This window comes from Thunnus thynnus, chromosome 2 (genome assembly GCF_963924715.1).
Source record: "Thunnus thynnus chromosome 2, fThuThy2.1, whole genome shotgun sequence".
NCBI classification, from domain to species: domain Eukaryota; kingdom Metazoa; phylum Chordata; class Actinopteri; order Scombriformes; family Scombridae; genus Thunnus; species Thunnus thynnus.
In genome coordinates, this window is record NC_089518.1 from 26,659,424 (window position 1) to 26,677,353 (window position 17,930).

General features: G+C 39.8%; 2 protein-coding genes across 4 annotated transcripts; one reads left to right on the forward strand and one right to left on the reverse strand.

Annotated features, from left to right (window-relative positions):
- Positions 1-1,133: 1,133 nt before the first annotated feature.
- Positions 1,134-13,135, reverse strand: LOC137199076 (isotocin-neurophysin IT 1-like). 2 transcript variants are annotated; one of them, XM_067613215.1, is made up of 4 exons: positions 13,046-13,135; positions 2,960-5,380; positions 2,313-2,517; positions 1,134-1,663 (listed from the first exon to the last, which is right to left on the reverse strand). In XM_067613215.1, exons 2-4 carry the CDS (start codon positions 3,140-3,142, stop codon positions 1,518-1,520), a joined length of 534 nt encoding a protein of 177 aa, XP_067469316.1. In that variant the 5' UTR covers positions 3,143-5,380; positions 13,046-13,135; the 3' UTR covers positions 1,134-1,517. The 2 variants fall into 2 exon arrangements, with proteins under 2 accessions (XP_067469316.1, XP_067469317.1); XM_067613216.1 differs by lacking the exon at positions 13,046-13,135 and having other exon boundaries at positions 2,960-3,081; positions 3,196-5,330.
- znf366 (zinc finger protein 366) lies at positions 5,435-14,758 on the forward strand. Of its 2 annotated transcripts, XM_067613171.1 has the most exons (7): positions 5,436-5,591; positions 7,440-8,477; positions 8,583-8,750; positions 9,009-9,159; positions 9,853-10,044; positions 13,073-13,247; positions 13,335-14,758. In XM_067613171.1, exons 2-7 carry the CDS (start codon positions 7,447-7,449, stop codon positions 13,991-13,993), a joined length of 2,376 nt encoding a protein of 791 aa, XP_067469272.1. In that variant the 5' UTR covers positions 5,436-5,591; positions 7,440-7,446; the 3' UTR covers positions 13,994-14,758. The 2 variants fall into 2 exon arrangements, with proteins under 2 accessions (XP_067469280.1, XP_067469272.1); XM_067613179.1 differs by lacking the exon at positions 9,853-10,044 and having other exon boundaries at positions 5,435-5,591.
- Positions 14,759-17,930: the final 3,172 nt, after the last annotated feature.

The following is a 17,930-nucleotide window of genomic DNA, read 5'->3' on the forward strand; positions in this document are numbered from 1 at the left end:
AAGACAACCAGATAGATAACAGGGGTACAGTGTGGCTAGACTAAAGTTTGGTAACCGTTAATGCAAGGGAGAAATTTTTTGAAGTCAAAATATCAGTGTGGTTAACATGTGGTTTATGCAAAGAAAATCTATAATAATCTTGGATCTTTTTCGTTTTGAGTCATACACTAACACATATGATGACACTGCACATGTCATTCACCAAAAACTGCTGATCGGACATAATGTTGCTGCTTTTTCTCTCTTCCTTCATCCTCTTTCCTTCCTTCCCTCTGTTTGCTTCTCGCTGCTTTGGCCTCTTGATTTCTGTTCCTTCTTTCCACCCCTTTTCTCTCTGTTTGTCTTCCTCTTGTGTTTATTTTAGCCAATTCTTTGCACCTCTTCACTTCTGTCATTTGGTTTATGTGACTTTTTACACAATCATTTTATTTCAATGCATATCTACTTTATGTGAGCATGATGTATAAACTGGACTTTCAGAGAGCTGAAAGTGGCTGGTAAAATTTACTTTTTAAGGTTTAGCTTTGGCTCATCTGTGCATATCATAGAAAAGATTTAATTTTGTCTACAATGAAGAAACACATGGAATAATAATGATACAAATTCTCACTATGAATTGTTGTGCAATATAAAGTGCAGCTAGTAGTTTTGCATTTATAGTAATTCCACTTTGTGTCAACTTGCTGCAAACACTCTTGGAGGTCACTGTCGCTTCCACAGTGTGAACTATACTCTACATTAGATTACAGAGGTAGTTTACTCAGGTGATGTCACTGTTAGAGTTAAGCCTCCTGACAAAAAAAAGGAGAGCTTTCACAGAGCAGACCCAGTTATCATAAAATTATTCAGTCCAACGGAAGGTGAATAATCTCTCGTCAGCATTTCAGAGTGTTAAATTATATGATTTCTTCAATCTGATGCATGGCGTGGCATTCACCTCTGGCACTGGCAAGAAGTTGTGGTTTAACAAAATGTGTTTCACAAAAACAGATCAAAGGTGACTGCCATACAAGATAATCATCTTAAATATTGCAACACTGCTATTATGTCACTAGAGTTGCCACGAAACACAGCGCCATGTGAGGACCCCTTGGATTCACACAGGAGTCTGTTATAGGATTATGCAAAACTGAATGAGCGATAAAGACGGCTGTGGCGTTTGTACTTTTGGTGATAGTGGAGTATAGTAATACAGCAGCATGATAAGATTTATGCTGACTGGTTATACTGCACAATTTCCGATTAGGTCATGGTGTAAGATAATAAAAAACCCAACATTTGATACTCTCTCAAAACTTTATTTCAACATGCAGATATCTGGATGACCACTGTCAGTATTCATCCCTATTTTCATACATAAAAATATCCTGACAAAGGCACTCTACAGAAGTACTCCAGAGGAAAGGGCAAAATCAGAGTAATGACAAAGAAATACAACGATATGAACTAGAACTACAAGTCCCGATCTGTCCCTACAGCTGGAGAGCCTCCGGTGAGGTCTTGGTGTCAGGAGCAGCTCATTGGTGAATTCGATGAGGAGAAGAGTGGCCAGCAAGATGCAGGAACCTGAGGATGATGTCACCAGGGTCGCTGCTGTCAAATTGACTGGCTTGATCATCTCCCTCCTCTTCGATGAGGCAGGTTTGGTCTGTGGTGCAGCTTTCTGTGACATGGTTTTGGAAGAACATGAGGAGTTAATGTTTCTCTGTTGTTACAGCCGTGGCACTTTACAATACGTGTAATAACTGCATGTTGTTATCAGATTCTGTGTGACCTGGGACCATGAACCTTGTCAGAACACGAGGGCAGATGAGTTCACTAATTGTAAATACAGTGTGTAACCTATTTAAGCTTACATTTTCAAACATATGCAGCCCTATCAAGTGTCTAATTCTGGCAGCAATAATAAAGTATATAATGGAAAAGTAACACCAAGGGTTGTAGTGAGGTGCTGATCACTGGAAGTAGACTTGAGAGTAGGAAAAAAGTGTAGCACACTTTGGCTGCATATGCACACCATAGGCCTTGTTGTTGTTGACCTTGAAGAAGGCCTGAGGACCAAAACATTGTCTAAATAAAAGAGAAATGCATATAGAGCCAGAGTGTGCAACACTTTTTTCCTACTCTCAAGCAATAACAAAGTAACATATTGCAGTTGGGATCACAACCAACATTTTTTTTCCCTAAAAGTAGTATTTTTTTTACCCCATTTAGTTAAAACATATGATAGAAAAGAAAGACATTAGAAAACCATATAATTCAATCCTATATGATACTTGAAGATAGAAATCAGTCTTTGAAGACAGTCTGACCTGCATCACAGCAGAGTCCTGAAGCAGCGCAGCGTCCGCCCTCAGATCCGCAGGGTCTACCTCCTGCCTGGCAGGGGGTGAGCAGGTAGTTCTCCTCTACGCAGTGAGCTGTTTCTGGGGAGCCCAGCAGGCAGCCAAGGCCCTCCCCGCAGCAGATACTGGGGCCGAAGCAGCGGCCCCTGTCCCCGGGGCCACAGGACATGCACTGGAGGAGAGAAATTGATTATTCTTGGTGTTATTTAGAATATAATGGCACTACAATTTAGCATTAAGTATCTTAGAAAGAATCTATTTATCTTTGATATGTCTTTAAGGTTTCCTTAAGTGAACTTCTGAATGTGTATTTCCCTCTTTTATGTCTGTGCATGAAAGTTTTGATGCTTGTCATGTTAAGTGTAGTCCATTTTATTAAAACAGCCCAAAATCACACATCACAAATGTGTCTGTACAAAATATGACACCCTCTATCCTTAAACCTTTGATCCTTAGACTCTCACAGTCCTATTTTTTACTGACTGGCAACAACTCCCAAGGGAAAAAAAACCCTTTAAATCCAGCAAAGATTTTCCAGTTTGCTGATACTACTTGTCTGAACTTAATATCTCACCAAAGAATTCAAAAGTTAAAGATTGATAAAGGCAGCTCACCTTGCGCAGTGGGGCATCAGTGATGGACCTCTTCCCACCGATGGGACAGTTAGAGATGTAGCACGCTGAACATACAGACAGCAGAAAAAGTAGGCACACGGACACAGCAGCTCCAGTCATCTCTGCGGAGAGAGTGAAAGATAGATGGACAGGAGGAGAACAAGGTAAACAGTTTAGAATCATGGACCACAAAATCTAAGCCAGACAGATATCCACAAAGCAAAAAATGTACTCACTTGTTGCTTAATCGCTCGATGAACAAAAGAATTCAAGTGTTTCAGATGCTCCCAGATGGTTGACCAGTTCTCTATCCTTGCATGGTGCCACCGACTTGTCTTATATACTTTCACGGCTGCTTTTGAGAGTGACACAGAAACCCAAAAGCCACTTAGAGATCCTTAATGAGTCTGTCATAGTTACTGTCGCCTTCAGTGACGAAGCTGACCACTGGGCAGGCCCGGGTCAAAGGGCTGGGCAGTTGTGTGGCCTGGTTTGCTTCATGCCATTGAGAATGATTAGAGAAGGACTCGTGTTGCGTGACCGTGCATGTTGGAGATGGTAGAAAGTCAGGAGAGGTCAAGAAGAGGATGGGGAGATTATTCAGTCTTGAAATTATTCAAAGCATGAATGGACGTGAGGGTAGTACAACTTTGATATCCCTTTATTTTAAAAAAGCTGATATTCTGACCCTTCACAATATCGCCGCATAATTAGTTTCTATACCAAATTTGTGAACCACAGCTCTATTTTTTATTCATAAATACTTCATCAGAAATTAACAAATGGGTGATCAGCCCTTAATTAAGCTTTCAGAGAGCAGAGAGAGTGTATTCTTTAGGTTTTACACTTTGTTTGTAGAGAAAAAACATTCACAAACATACTATATTATAGTCTGATGTTACAGAAAACAGGAGAAGATAACAGCTGTCAGGATTTTAATGAATTTCATTGAATGGGAAGAACATTTTTTAATCGTTATTTTTTAATTTCTATGAACAAAAATATGTATCAGCTGCACAAAAAAGGTAAAAAGTTGAAATAATACCATTTTTGTATATTCTGTAGAAAGGTATAAAGGTCATGAGAAGAAGTCCAACTCTGAACCTCGGCCTGCTGAGCCACCATGATAGCTTGGCAACACTGTACTCGATTAGCGGATGTTGGTACACAAACTGAAAGATGATGAAAACACACTCACACCGACACACACACACACCTACTAATTCCCCATTTTATATATAAAATCCTTAATCCCTCACAGGAATTGAAGCACACATTGTCCAGGTCTTAGGTTAATTGGTCTCATGAGCTAATTAACACAGCTAATGATCGGCCACAACCAGCAGAAGACAGTTTCACTGTTTCAATGATATGAGCTCAATTACTGCAGCCCCCTCCTGATCTATAACTGCCACCTCATCCCAATTAAAAACACAGTTCATAATGTCTGTGTTCGCTAACTTCAGTGCCAAAAGGGCAGAGCAGGATATTGAGACATAGATTGTTATTAGTTTATTTATATTTATCACTCACAGAAAGATTACAGAACATAACTTCAGTCAGTTTGTGAAGATAAATCTGACAGTTATCATATTTAACAGCTGTCATAAAGTGCTGTAAACTGGAGTGGAGTGTGACAAACATCCTTTTGACAGTAGGCCGCTCTTGCCTCCTAGTGGCTGTGTTGACACATTTCATCAGTTTATCTAGTAATATTTTGTCTATGATTGTTTTCATCTGTCGAACACATGCAGGAGGTGGACGAAATAACAGGAACATTTTACAATATTGTGCAATCCAATATAACAAAATGACAAACAAGGCATCAAAAATTACCATTTAGAAAAAAGAGAAATACAGCTGTTCTCTCTTTTCTTTAGATAGAAACAAAAACTGAACATTAAACACTTCACAGAGGTTGTATTTGCAGCGACTTTACTGCTGGATTGCATTATATTAAACATATCTTATATTTATATCATATATTTTATTGTGCACTCTGTACAGCAAACAACTGACCATGAATTTTATCTGTTGGAACTTAAAAGACATAATCTTTACACTAACTCCACCTAAAAATGTAAGAGTTTTTATTCATTTCAAATATAAAACTGATCTTTCTTAACATGTATTTCTTTAAGAATCTGGATAAAGAGAAAGGGATGACTGGTTTTCACAGAGTGTGATCATCATCATCCATCATTGCATGTCACTTCACAGCTGTTAAACATTCAAACTGCATTGTTTTCTTGTGAAACATCAAATCTTGCCTCACCGCGCTCCTCCAAAAGCTGTACAAATCCCTATTTCATAGAGAAATGGAGATGTCTATCTAGTGTTTCCTTATTTTTCTGCAGGAAGGCACTAGGCTTGTTGACTTCCTCTCCCCTCCCTTCCTTCCTTCTCTCCGAAGGTACTCATCTGAAAAATGAGAACAAAGTGATTGTTCCTGTTCTCTTTCTTAAGTCACTTCAAATGCTATCCGTGGACGGGCGGCTCATTGTCAGGAGAGTTGCACTGCGAGCAGGAGGGAGAGAACGCAGGTACAGGTACAACAGCAGCAGCTGCAGCAGCATTTCAGACAGCACAGAGCCACAGCATCACAGAAAACACACTCTGCTACACTCAGCTGGTAAGTTCCACACACAGACTTGGCTTCAGCCTCACACAAACACACACTTTCATGGTACTGACTGGCATATGGGTGAGGAGGGGCTTCGGTTTTAATGGATTGTTTGGAATGCATGGTGTTGCAAAGTATAGGCTGGGGTCTTTGCACAGTGCACCTTCCTCATAAATCATGGAAGAGGTGAAGAGGATAATAGAAGAGGAAAAATCTAGGAGAGCATTCAAAGCAGGCTGTGAAGGCAATGTGAAAAATGCAGCTGAAATTGTTAAAAAAATGTTGATAAGTGGGAGAATAACATGCAAATCTTAACATATACTTCATGGCATTAAATGTGTGCATTCTACATACAGTACAGTTCATGTTTTATGTAGATGACTAATATGCATCAAAGCACTTGCATCCTTTTGACATCTATTTTCATTATTTATTGATATGGACAAGTATTGCCGGTTCTTAGAAAGTGTTTTACCACTTGTGAGTTTTCATTTTGTCAGAAATGAAATGACAAAAATGTGAATTTGTGACATCTCAATTTATCTGTAATCTCCTGTAGTTTCGCTGAATTCATCTTCATCGCATCATCATCCTTAACTTTATCATCGTGAACATGCTGTCTTGTTCTCATCATCTTTTCAACATGACTTGATGCAATATATTATAGTGTCTGCATGTTTATGGCATGAATGATTTGTTGATTAATCGATTAGTCGAACTATCAGCAACCATTGTGACAACTGATTAATTGTTTAAGTCATTCTTCAAGCAGAAATATATATTCTCTAGATCCAGTTTCTAAATCGTGGGGATTTGACGCTTTTCTTGTGTTTTATGCAAAAATAATCTGAATATCTTCAGATTCTGGCCTGTTGTTCGGACAAAACAAGACAATTAACTACACCCTCTTCATATTTTTCACAGTGTTCTGAAATTTCTAGATCAAATGATTAATCAATTCATTGAGGAAATGATCCACGGATTCATCAACAATGAAAATTGTTAAATTGTTGCACCTCATATGGTAATATGTGTATTTTATGTGTACAATAATATAGTTTTTGAACGGACCTCAGGAAGAATAGTTGCTGCAGCTGCAACCAACAGGGATCCAAGTAACAGACAATGACGTTGAACTTGTGGTCATGCGACGGGGGATTGATATGGATCATCAGTTTGCGATTGATAAGCGTTGAACTATATACAGGAATAGAATAGATATGTTCATTTCTAAGCACTATTTTGAATGTCATGCAGAAGTAAGACAGTTCCTCTCTGTGTATCACAATCTTTTAATCCCTGACTATCATCTACACTAAAACATGCACGTAGAAACTGCAGTGGAGGTGTTATTAATAGCTCTGTAACATCTTAACATCACAGTTTTGTGCTTATCGGTTACTTAGTAAAACCATATGCACTGTACTGTACATACAGATATAGATTAAAACAGCACGTAGTGTTATCAGTGGAGGAGAAAAGAGGAAGTTCTCCCTGACTATAAACGCAAAAAAAAAAAAAAAGATGAACAGAGCAGAGAAAAAGGGATGGAGAAGCGAAAAGTGTGCGGGAGGTAGAGGTGAACATTTCACAGATAACTTCCTAATTTCAGGAGAGGAGGAGATCTGTGAGAAAGGAAGAAGTGAAAGGTTTCAGGTTGAACACTGAAAGGTGTGGGTGTCGGCACACTGTACGTTTGTCCACCGCCATTCTTTCCTGAGGAATCTTCAGAGAGACAGTTTCATGTCATAAATAGACACCAGACAGAGTCATTTGATGTACTTTTGTCAGTTTTTTTCTATAAATGGCATGTAAAATAATGACATTTCAACCACTTATCTTGTTCCTTTTCTGCAGAGAGAAGATGGAAACAGATACAGTAAATTTCTCACCAGCAAGAAGTCCTCCTGTCAGAGATAGAGCAAGAGAGCTAAGGCAACCATCTCAGCATGGTTTCTACCTAAGCCCACCTCCGCTCTATATTAAGCCCCCAAAATTCTCCTCTGCCAGATACCCAAGCATATCACCCACCAGAGACACCTACAGTGCATTAGGCCCACCTGCTTTCTTTCCCATGCTTGGCCCCAGTTATACGCAAAAGGAAGGATCCCAAAAACGTAAAAGAACTCCTTTCAAAATGGACGCAAAGGGATGCGAGTCTCCAGAAAGAGGAGCAGAGGAAGAGGAGGAAAGCAGCAGGAAGAAGACGGTGGACCTCTCTCATATTCCCTTCTCCCTCCCATCTCGCCCTATTCCTTCCCCATCTCCGAAGACCATCCCTGGCATGATCGAGTTAAACAGGCTGCAGCTGCATCACAGATCACCTGGTCTGAATCTACCTGTGCAGGTGAAACAAGAGCCTCTCAGTCCTTCCCCTGTTTGGCCTCCTTCTCCTCTTCTCCTCCACCCTCCGTACTTCCCCCCTCTCCACCATAGCCTCCTACCATACCCCTTCTTCATGCCTGGGCCCGTCATGCACCTCTCCCCTGGACCTTTCTACCCCAAAGAGGACCTCCGACCCAGTCACCGCAGCCGTGACGGACCTCCTCGAGGCGGGATGACCAACGCTGAGAAGCTGGGTCTTAACGTCCATGTTGATGACAGCTACTACGTGGATGTGGGAGGTGACCAAAAGCGATGGAAGTGTCGCATGTGCGAGAAGTCCTACACCTCCAAGTACAACCTGGTCACGCATATCCTGGGGCACAGCGGCATCAAGCCACATGGGTGCCACCTGTGTGGAAAGCTGTTTAAGCAGCTGAGCCACTTGCACACACACCTGCTCACCCACCAGGGCATGCGTCCTCACAAGTGCCAGGTGTGCCACAAGGCCTTCACCCAAACCAGCCACCTGAAGAGACACATGATGCAACACAGTGACGTGAAGCCATACAGGTAGATGTTTTGTAGCAGGGTTTTTGTGTTTTTTTGTGCTTTTTACTGACAAACATTCTCCTTTTAACCTAATTTCTCTCACATATACTTCCTCTGCCCCACCAGCTGCAGCGTGTGTGGCCGAGGCTTCGCTTACCCCAGTGAGCTCCGCGCTCATGAGTTGAAGCATGAGAAAGGCCAGGAGAACGTATGTGTAGAGTGTGGTCTGGACTTTCCCACACTGGCCCAGCTGAAGAGGCACCTGACTGCCCATCGTGGCCCCACCTTGTACAGGTGAGCACAAAAACATGTCTGCTGAAACATTGTAATGATTGTGTTGTTAAAGAAATACTTCGACATTCTGGGAAATAGCCTTGTTTGCTTTCTTGCTGAAAGTTAGCTGAGAAAATACCACTGTCAACCTGAAAGTGGGATCAATCTTCTCATCTAACTCTCGGTACGAACGAAAATAAGCAAAATGTTGAACTACTGCTTTAAAATTTCAGTTCCCTATTTGGCTTCACAAAGAGGTAATACCTATTGTTCCTGCAGGTGTGCAGAGTGCCAGAAGACTTTCCAGTACCCGAGTCAACTTCAGAACCACATGATGAAACACAAAGACATCAGACCGTACATCTGCAGCGAGTGTGGGATGGAGTTCATCCAGTCACACCACCTGAAACAGCACACTCTCACCCACAAAGTAGGTTTAACTAGGAGGACGAAGAGAAAAGAGTCAGCATTTTTTATCAGTGGTGCTTTGACAGGGGTTGGAAGAAAAAAGCTGCATTTTTGACTTCTGACAGAATTATCAATTTTGCTGTCATATTATGACATTTCCATTATTCCTTGTTTAGATTTTGGATAGTGAGGATGGCTGACAGAGTTTGGACACTTGCTGAACAGGTTGTTTTGGCAGCTGTCTCAAAGCAATTTCCGCTTCAACTCGGGCTCGTGAAGCAATTTTTAACCCCTTAACATCCAGTTATCCCCTTTTACTTCCCCTGAAGTACCTTTAAGTTAGGAAAACTACTGCACACTGTGTATATATGTCATAGTTTTATATACTATATGAGCTGTGCCAACTTCTCACTGAAGATACATGATTTTTAGACTGACATATTTTAAACCTCCTTTGAGACTCCACATTTTTATGGCTGCACCATTTTATGAAATTTAACTATTCTGGATATCTTGTGCATCATTTTATACTTCCCAAAAATTCATATTGACATATTTGGGTTTTTTTTTTTAAACTTAAGGATCTCCACAAGAATTAAAAATAAAGATCATTGGCATTTAATTGGTTAAACTAACTATAATCTTAAGCAGCAGACAGACTCGTCTTTTGACCATATTTCTTACAGTGCCAGTGTCACATTCTCTCGTTCTTCAGGGGGTGAAGGAGCACAAGTGTCGCATCTGTGGTCGTGAGTTCACCCTGTTGGCCAACATGAAGCGCCATGTCCTCATCCACACCAACATACGGGCCTACCAATGCCACATGTGTTTCAAGAGCTTCGTCCAAAAGCAGACTCTCAAGGCTCACATGATCGTCCACTCTGACATCAAGCCTTATAAATGCAAGGTTGGTCAAACTTAACATGTCAGATGTTTGGCCTTCAATTACGCTTAAGCTCACATGTTAAATGCATAGGTCCACATTTTATAAAATACGCTTATTTCTTGCTGAGAGTTAGATGAGAACAACACCTCTTTCGTGTCTATGTGCTGGACATGCAGCTACAGCCAGGAGTCAGTTAGCTTAGCTTAGCATAAAGACTGGAAACAGAGGGAGCTGGTCAGCTAGCCTGGTTCTGTCCAAAGGTAACATCTGTCTACCAGTGTCCCAAAAGCTCACTAAGAACCAAATTATATCTTGTTTGTTCAATCCAAACATATGAAAACTTTAAGGTTTTACGGTTAGCCTATGTGGCAGATTTTGTTACCTTTGGACAGAGCCAGGCTAACTGTTTCCCCCTGTTTCCAGTCTTTGTGCTAAGCTAAGCTAACTGGCTGCTAGCTGTAGTTTCATATAGACATAGACAGTATTAATGTTCCTGTCTACTGTGGGAGAAAACCTTCAGCTGGGCCAGATGTCTTCAGGTCTTCACCACACTGCTCAATTTCCCATAAAAGAAAACACATCAAGTTTGATAGTATCAAGTTTGAGTTTGATATAGAAATAGGTTTACTGTAAATTCAAACGGAGTACATGTAAACTGAGCTGGTCCATGGAGCAACTGAAAAAATATCATTAAAGCACATTAATTTATACTGACTTGACTGTAGAGTCAAACATTAACCCACTCCCATCGCTGTACCTCTTGTGACCTTACACATTTACCTATCTCGTGTCCTTGGGTACTTTCCACCACGATTAGCTGTTTTCCATCAAGACATCATTATCTCTTCTGTTAGAGAGTTGTCTTGCCTATCCATACTTCATGCAAATATAATTGGTGTCCCAACCTTGACCACACCACCATCCTGCTCTCCCTTACTCCATTCTCACACTCTGTACTTCTCCATTTCATTCAGGAACTAATGTATGTCTATGCCAATATCTTTATGGGAGTAGACATCAAATACATGCTTGTATCACCCAGTTTCATACACTATTGTATTCTGAGGCACATCTAACATCACAAAAAATAAATGATTAACCTTGACTGTTTGTCCATTCAGTAAGACTGAAAGTCTAGGATAGTAGAATAATGATTTTGCAAATTATATGAAATGACCGATTCATTTCCAAAATAAATATTTATACAACTTGATCAGTACTATATTATATTGTCCCAACACTACCTCTTGGCAAGAAAGTCAATAAGTGTAGTTTCCAAAATGCCAAACTATTCCTTTAATGTTCAGTCATTGTACTGTACTGTGTTTGGATAAAAGCATCCTCAGCTCTCCAGATGTTCCCTTTATTGTACGCTAATTTAACCGATGCTTACGTACTGATAATCACAGCCAGGAACCAAACCTTCAAAACTTAGTGGTAGCTGCTATAAAAGGATCTCCCCACATTTCTGGACTGTCTGTTTTGACCTTGGTGGTTAGAAGAAGGACTGAGACGATGACCAGATAGCAGAGAGGCTTTTGGCAGTGGGAGCCTCCTTGTTCATAGGAAGGATATCGCCGCACAAACTGCCTCTCTAACAATGGCCCCCAGCCTCCCCGGAGAACAAGGCCCGCAAATAGATTTCATCTCGCTTTCTCTGCTGCTGGAGGGAGCTTCCTGTTTTCTCACGGTCCTCTTGGACAGTTTACAGTCCCTCTCTCCTCCTGAAGGAAAGGACCACCCTAATAAAAAAGAATGCAAAGGAAGGACAGCGCAGGAGTTGCCCTTCCCTGTTCTCCTCCTGGCCCTGTCTAGATGTTGCTTCCTCTCTCTATGTCTTTCTCTCTCTGTTTTTCTTGCGTGTGTGTCGGTAAGAGGGAGAGAGAGAGGGAGGAAGACAGAGAGGAAAAAAGGAAAACAAGGATAGTGGGAGGGAGGTCGGGTGTATCTGAATGTGAATGCCTGCACATTCATTCATGATTACGTGTTGGGCTATGGCTCGGCATTCTGTTAAAATTAGTCATCTGACAAAGGAAATTTGGCAGAGAAAGAAAAATAATAGATGGGTGATGTTGACCCATTGTTTTTGTATCCTCAAATAGAGTTTACTACAGCCAGTGGTGTAAAGTAATTAAGTACATTTACTTGAACTTTGGTTGAGTATTACTGATTTCTGCTACTTTTCACCTTCAATTCAGGGGGAAAGTTTGTAGTTTTTACTCCACTACATTAGATGTGCAACAATTAATCAATTAGAGGATTGTCTTTAGATGTTCTTTAGTTGTCTGTGTGGTAAACTGAACTACACTCACCTTGGACTTTGAGAGATATTGATTGACATTTTTCACCCTCCTCTCATTATCGGATTAATTGATAATGAAAAGAATCGTTAGTTGCATCCCTAAACTACATTTATCTAACAGCCATAGTTTGCAGTTACTTTGCAGATTAAGATTTACACATAAAACATGTCATCATCCTTTAAAATATAATAATTTGTTAAACTGCCAGCAGTATAAAAGTCGAGAAAATCTTGGCCAAATACAGATATAAAATGCAGCTTCAATGTTAATGTACCACTAATAAAATACAATAATGTAATAAAATAATGTACTAAAATTAACACTTTTACTTTTGATACTTGATGTACTTTTTGTAGATAATACTTCTACTTTAGATTAGGTTAGCTTAGCTTAGCATAAAGATTTGAAACAGGGGGAAACAGCTGGACTGGCTCTGTCAAAAGGTCATAAATCGGTCTACCAGAACCTCTAAAGCTTTATCCATGGTGTGGAATGACTTTATGTGTCATTTGTTTATTCTATACAAAAAACAAAGTGTGCAAGCATCAGTTAGCTGTTTTATGGGGGGTTAAGTGCTGGACTATTTCCTGGCTGAGACCAGGAAGTTATAGGTCCCAGCTGAATTGTGAGGAATTTTATATCAACCATTCAGAATACATAGCAGATACGTAAATTTCTGTAAATTCATTCAATTTCCTATTTGGCTATTGATAACTTACGTGGCTATCCAACTCTTTGTCTTTCAGCTTTGTGGGAAGGAGTTCAACAGGATGCATAACTTAATGGGCCATATGCATCTCCACTCGGACAGCAAACCCTTCAAATGCCTTTACTGCCCCAGCAAGTTCACACTGAAGGGAAACCTCACCAGACACATGAAGGTTAAACACGGTGTCATGGACAGAGGGCTGGATGAAAGATGTAAGGATGCACGTACTTGTAGATGATATATATGCACTTTTACATGCAAAAAACACCTGATGTAATTGCCTATTTCTGTCATTTCAGTGTTTAGGCAAAGGGGGCGATTCTGCCTGTCCACTCCTATGGGCCTCCTCACCCACTTCAGCCAAGAGGAGCCTTTTGATCTTTCCCAGAAGCCTCCAGGCCTTCGCCTCTCCCAGTCCGATGGCGAGAGTGTCCCCGGAAGCTCATGTCAGGAGGAGGATGAGGAGAGTTTGTACAGGAGGAGCCAGTACAGCCCTGAGGTGGACCAACATGAGCCAGCAGGCGAGGACCAGTACCTCCCTGAGCTGGAGGAGAGAGGGGAGGGGGAGAAACAGAAACAGATGTACCAGCGTAGTTTAGATGACCAGACATATGAAAGGGAGTCAGCAGAAGAAGAAGGACACTCGTTAGATCACACAGGTGACCAGGTTCACCTCTTACAGTCAGAAGACACACCTGAGACAGCCTATGAATCTGACTTAGAGCTAGGTGACCACCACGAGATGAGCCGTAGACAGTCATATGACTCTTATGACTCTGATTCAGAACTGGAAGATCAGATTCATCACCATGAGCCAGAAGAAGAACCAGAGGAAAGCATGCAGCAGCTGGATGGATTTTGTGAGCCAGACATCGATGTGGCAGGCAGGAAGCAGAGCAGATTTGAGACAAGTGAATTCATGGAAGCGACAGGTCCACAGGATGAGGGAGAAGAATGAGAAAAAACAAAAGGAAGACTGAGAAGAAGAGGCAGGTTTTGGAGAATGTTAATGGAGAGAAAAGTGGAGAGGGCTTGAAGGAGGAAGTGTGTAGGTCTCATACAGCGATCTGGAGGAAAATGTTTGTGAGGGATGTAATATAGCAGCTTATTGCAACAAAGGGAACATGCACATATCACATTTATTAATAGAGCAAAAAATAAAATTGTAAGTATCTGAAATAAAAAGCTGTGAAGAAAACTGCATGTACATATCATATTTTTATTGACAGACATATCACTGACAGAACATTCATGTGGATTTATGAGTGATGAGTTAAAATATCAGAGGTTTGAAAAATATTATTTCTTTTTTTTTTATGAATAATTTTGTAACGTTAACTCGAATATGCAATTTTCCTTTTAGTATGTGTGATATTAAAATCAATCATTCTGAATTTCTGAAAACATTGTGTCAATAGTTCAATTTTGATTTTTTTGTTTTGTTTATTTGTGCGACATTGTACTCAAAGTAAACATCTTCTTTGTTCTTTGTTGGGTAGAATAATGTAGTTTTGATCAAAATGGAGAGGCTCGAGTCACTTAAATCTTTGAGTGTATTTGTGAAATAAACTGTGATTTTACATTTTGTCTAATGTTTAGATAGATGTTTTTTACCTGTGACTTTGTTAGGGGTTGGCAGTGTCTTTCCTGTATGGCAATGATGGTCAACTGAATATGATTCTGCAAAATAAATAATAAATAAAAGCTTAAATGCATGAACCTGTGCAATGAACCTGCAGTTTGTGTTTTTACCATACCCCTATGACTGAAAGAATACAAGCCCAGATATTAAATCTCATTCCTCACTGTCACTGTGACACACTTTACCAAGCCAGAGATGATTGCCGTGAGTTTCAAAAAGCTTGCCTTTCTCCTCCTGCTTCTCATTCAAAGCAGAGGAAGAGGAAGAGAAAACACCTCTCCCCTTCTCTCTTTTAGGTTGCGATCAAACAGCAGTGACGGACACAGTGGGTGTCCCAGACAAAGGCTTCATATGTCTGTATGACTCAGAATAAAAGCATTGTTTCTGCTCATTGCAGAAGCCCCGCTGAAAAGAGAAATACTAGTGGAATGAAACACTGCCGAAAACTGTTTTTTATTACAAAGTAGAGGATGATACATTATCATACATGCATACATGCATCATGTGGGATATCTCACACATATCTTGTCACTCTATGCAGTAATTAAGTAATTAAAATATACTTTACTGTGTTTTACTGTGTTTCAATCCACATTGTGATATAACATTCAGCGTCATTGTGCCAGTTCAGGTAAACCAGTGTCATTTCTTGTCAGATGAAATGCAGAACAGCAGCTTCTCTTTTTCTACCAGTGACGACCACCGCGTCCTAAAGGGCGAAACTGCAAACAGTTTGAGGAAGTTCTCACATCCTCCTCTCCTTTCCTTTCCTCACCTACACGTTTCAATCCCAACCGCTGGCTTGAGAGAGAGGAACCGCAGAGCGTGGATACGCTGTATGTATCGCCTCTGTCAGTAATCTAGGACCAGCTTCACTTAGTGGTGTCACGTTGTATAATCTCTGAAGAGCAGCATGTAGAACTGATCCCAGCTCAGAGGCCCTGCTGTATGATAGATGCTGTTTCATAATTCTGTCACTCCTTTGTGCTTTTAATGAACTGAAACTTGAGATAGCATGAGACTCCGAAGATCACCCACACATGCAGGAGAACAGGTAAATACTTCTCTGATGGGAAAATGTACCCTGTGGTAAGAAACGATGCTATTTATAAATATGATAAGATGACAAGATACTGGCTCATCATGTGATGGGAAGGATTTTAGGCGTTGTACAAATATGATTTGAATCATCGAAACTTTGTTATTCACACTCGCAAGAAGCTTTAAAGTGCAATGTTTGCTATACAGTAATAATATCAGTTGATGCAATGGTTGACCTTAAACAGCAATATGTAGCTGTATATTTTATAATTGAATTATCTCATAAATGTTCTCTCTTACCAGTCAATGATGATTTACCCTTTACAACATGCTGAAACAGTTAGTTGATTAATCAATCACTCGATCGAGGGAACATTAATGGACAACAATTCCTATCACAGATTAATCTTTCAGTCATTTGTCAAACAAAAATGCCAAATATTTGTCTGTTCCAGCTTCTTAAATGTCAGGGATTTTCTCCTTTTCTCTGTTTTATATAATTACAGATTGAGTATCTTTGGGATCTTAACTGTTGTCCAGACAAAATATGCAACTTAAAGAATTCACCTTGAAATTGCGATGGACATTTGATCACTTCTTTTTCTTTTTTTTGTAGACCAAATTATTTATCTAGTCAACAAATTATTAATCCACAGATTGATCAGTGAGCAAAGTATTAATTGCAGCCATACACACTTACTTATCTACAGACCTGATCCTATAAGGCTTCAGTATCAGTGATAAAGATTCCTAAACAAAAATCTCCTTTTATTTAACAATCAAGAGGTATGATCAGGGGTTATGGCACTATTTCTTCAGTGTTAAATAAGGTCCATGTTGAATTGTATATTACAGGGTGGTGCCCATCCTGTTTCATTCCCTCTGAAATGTACAGTATTATGTGAACGGGCAATTTACTGTAGTGCACTTTTTGACATCAGTGTTAGCCTCCAGAATAATGAGCTACAAAATGAAAACAGAAATGCTTTCCTCCTTGCACTCTCATTTGCTCCTTTATCTCAAAGACTTCACCTTCTTCATTATTAAAACATTTTCCAGATATGTTCTTGATTCTGTGAGAGAAATCTCCCAGAGTCGTATTTTCTAATGCACAGACTGTCTCTTATTTAAACAGACAATCATTTAAGTTTAATCTTCCCAAACATCTTACAAACAGAGGTCATCTTTTAATAAGATGAAGGCCCTAAGTTATGGAACATTTTTTCTTCTTTAATCTTCTTTAAAGTCCAATACAAACATCTAAAAAAAACCTTTTAACTTCTGCTTTATCATTTTGCTCTGTATTTTATATCATAATCTATATATATATCTTTGACATTGTGAATATTAGTGCATATTATTTAGGTAGAGGTCATGAAAAAGCCCTTTAATTTCTGTGTCATTTGATTTTAATGCAAATAAATGAAAATCAAACCAATACGTTAACCATCAACTGTTGCTGGTCTTATTCGATTGATTGGATAAGATTTTATATTTCACACAGAAACATTATTTCTAAAGCACAACAACACATTAATTCATTTTGTAGCCATGTGCTATCCATCTGCTGATATACTAAATAAAATGCTGTGTCATCCTGTGTAAACAGATTTCTTACAATGCAGTTTTTGTGTCTGTCTCTCTCATCTATTCAGACAACAATCTCCTACTGTATGTGATGCTGCTGTTGTGAAGTAAAATGGAAGCAGACAGGGGAAGCCTGTAATGGAGAAAGTGAAAATAAATACTTCTGAATTCTTTGCATCACTCGTCTCCACATCACAAACAAATGCCTTCCTAAATGAAGAGAGTTGTGTAGGAAGAGGTTTTTAAGTACATCTTCCTACACAATTTTTGGATGAAAATTGATTGTACACTTGCCTCATGCAATGTTTACATTTCATTCAAGGCTAAAAACAGCAAAAAGATGCAATAATAGAAGAGAATTGAATATTAGACTCCATTCATACTGTATATTCCTGAAAAGATTGAACTGTTTCCCCAGTTTGTGTAGAAATGTTTTCTTCCTTTGACTTCTCTCCAGAGCAGCAGCTCAGGTAAGAGCTTCCTGTTTTGCTGGACAGCGAGCAAACTAGAGGGTGCTAAAATTCTTCCATGTTTTGTTTTACAAAACTGTCCCACCCCAGATTCAACCTGTCACCTCCTTTGGCTCAGAGCCAAGGAGATTTACTGTAATTATAGCCAAGGGCTG

Excerpts from the sequence above, each read along its gene's own strand:
- znf366 (XM_067613171.1), top strand. The coding sequence starts at position 7,447 with ATGGAAACAGATACAGTAAATTTCTCACCAGCAAGAAGTCCTCCTGTC. Across the intron at positions 9,160-9,852 it reads AGCACACTCTCACCCACAAA|GGGGTGAAGGAGCACAAGTG; the intron begins GTAGGTTTAACT and ends CTCGTTCTTCAG. Across the intron at positions 10,045-13,072 it reads TCAAGCCTTATAAATGCAAG|CTTTGTGGGAAGGAGTTCAA; the intron begins GTTGGTCAAACT and ends TTTGTCTTTCAG.
- LOC137199076 (XM_067613215.1), bottom strand. The coding sequence starts at position 3,142 with ATGATTCTAAACTGTTTACCTTGTTCTCCTCCTGTCCATCTATCTTTC. Across the intron at positions 2,518-2,959 it reads CTGATGCCCCACTGCGCAAG|TGCATGTCCTGTGGCCCCGG; the intron begins GTGAGCTGCCTT and ends TCTCTCCTCCAG. Across the intron at positions 1,664-2,312 it reads AGGACTCTGCTGTGATGCAG|AAAGCTGCACCACAGACCAA; the intron begins GTCAGACTGTCT and ends ACCATGTCACAG.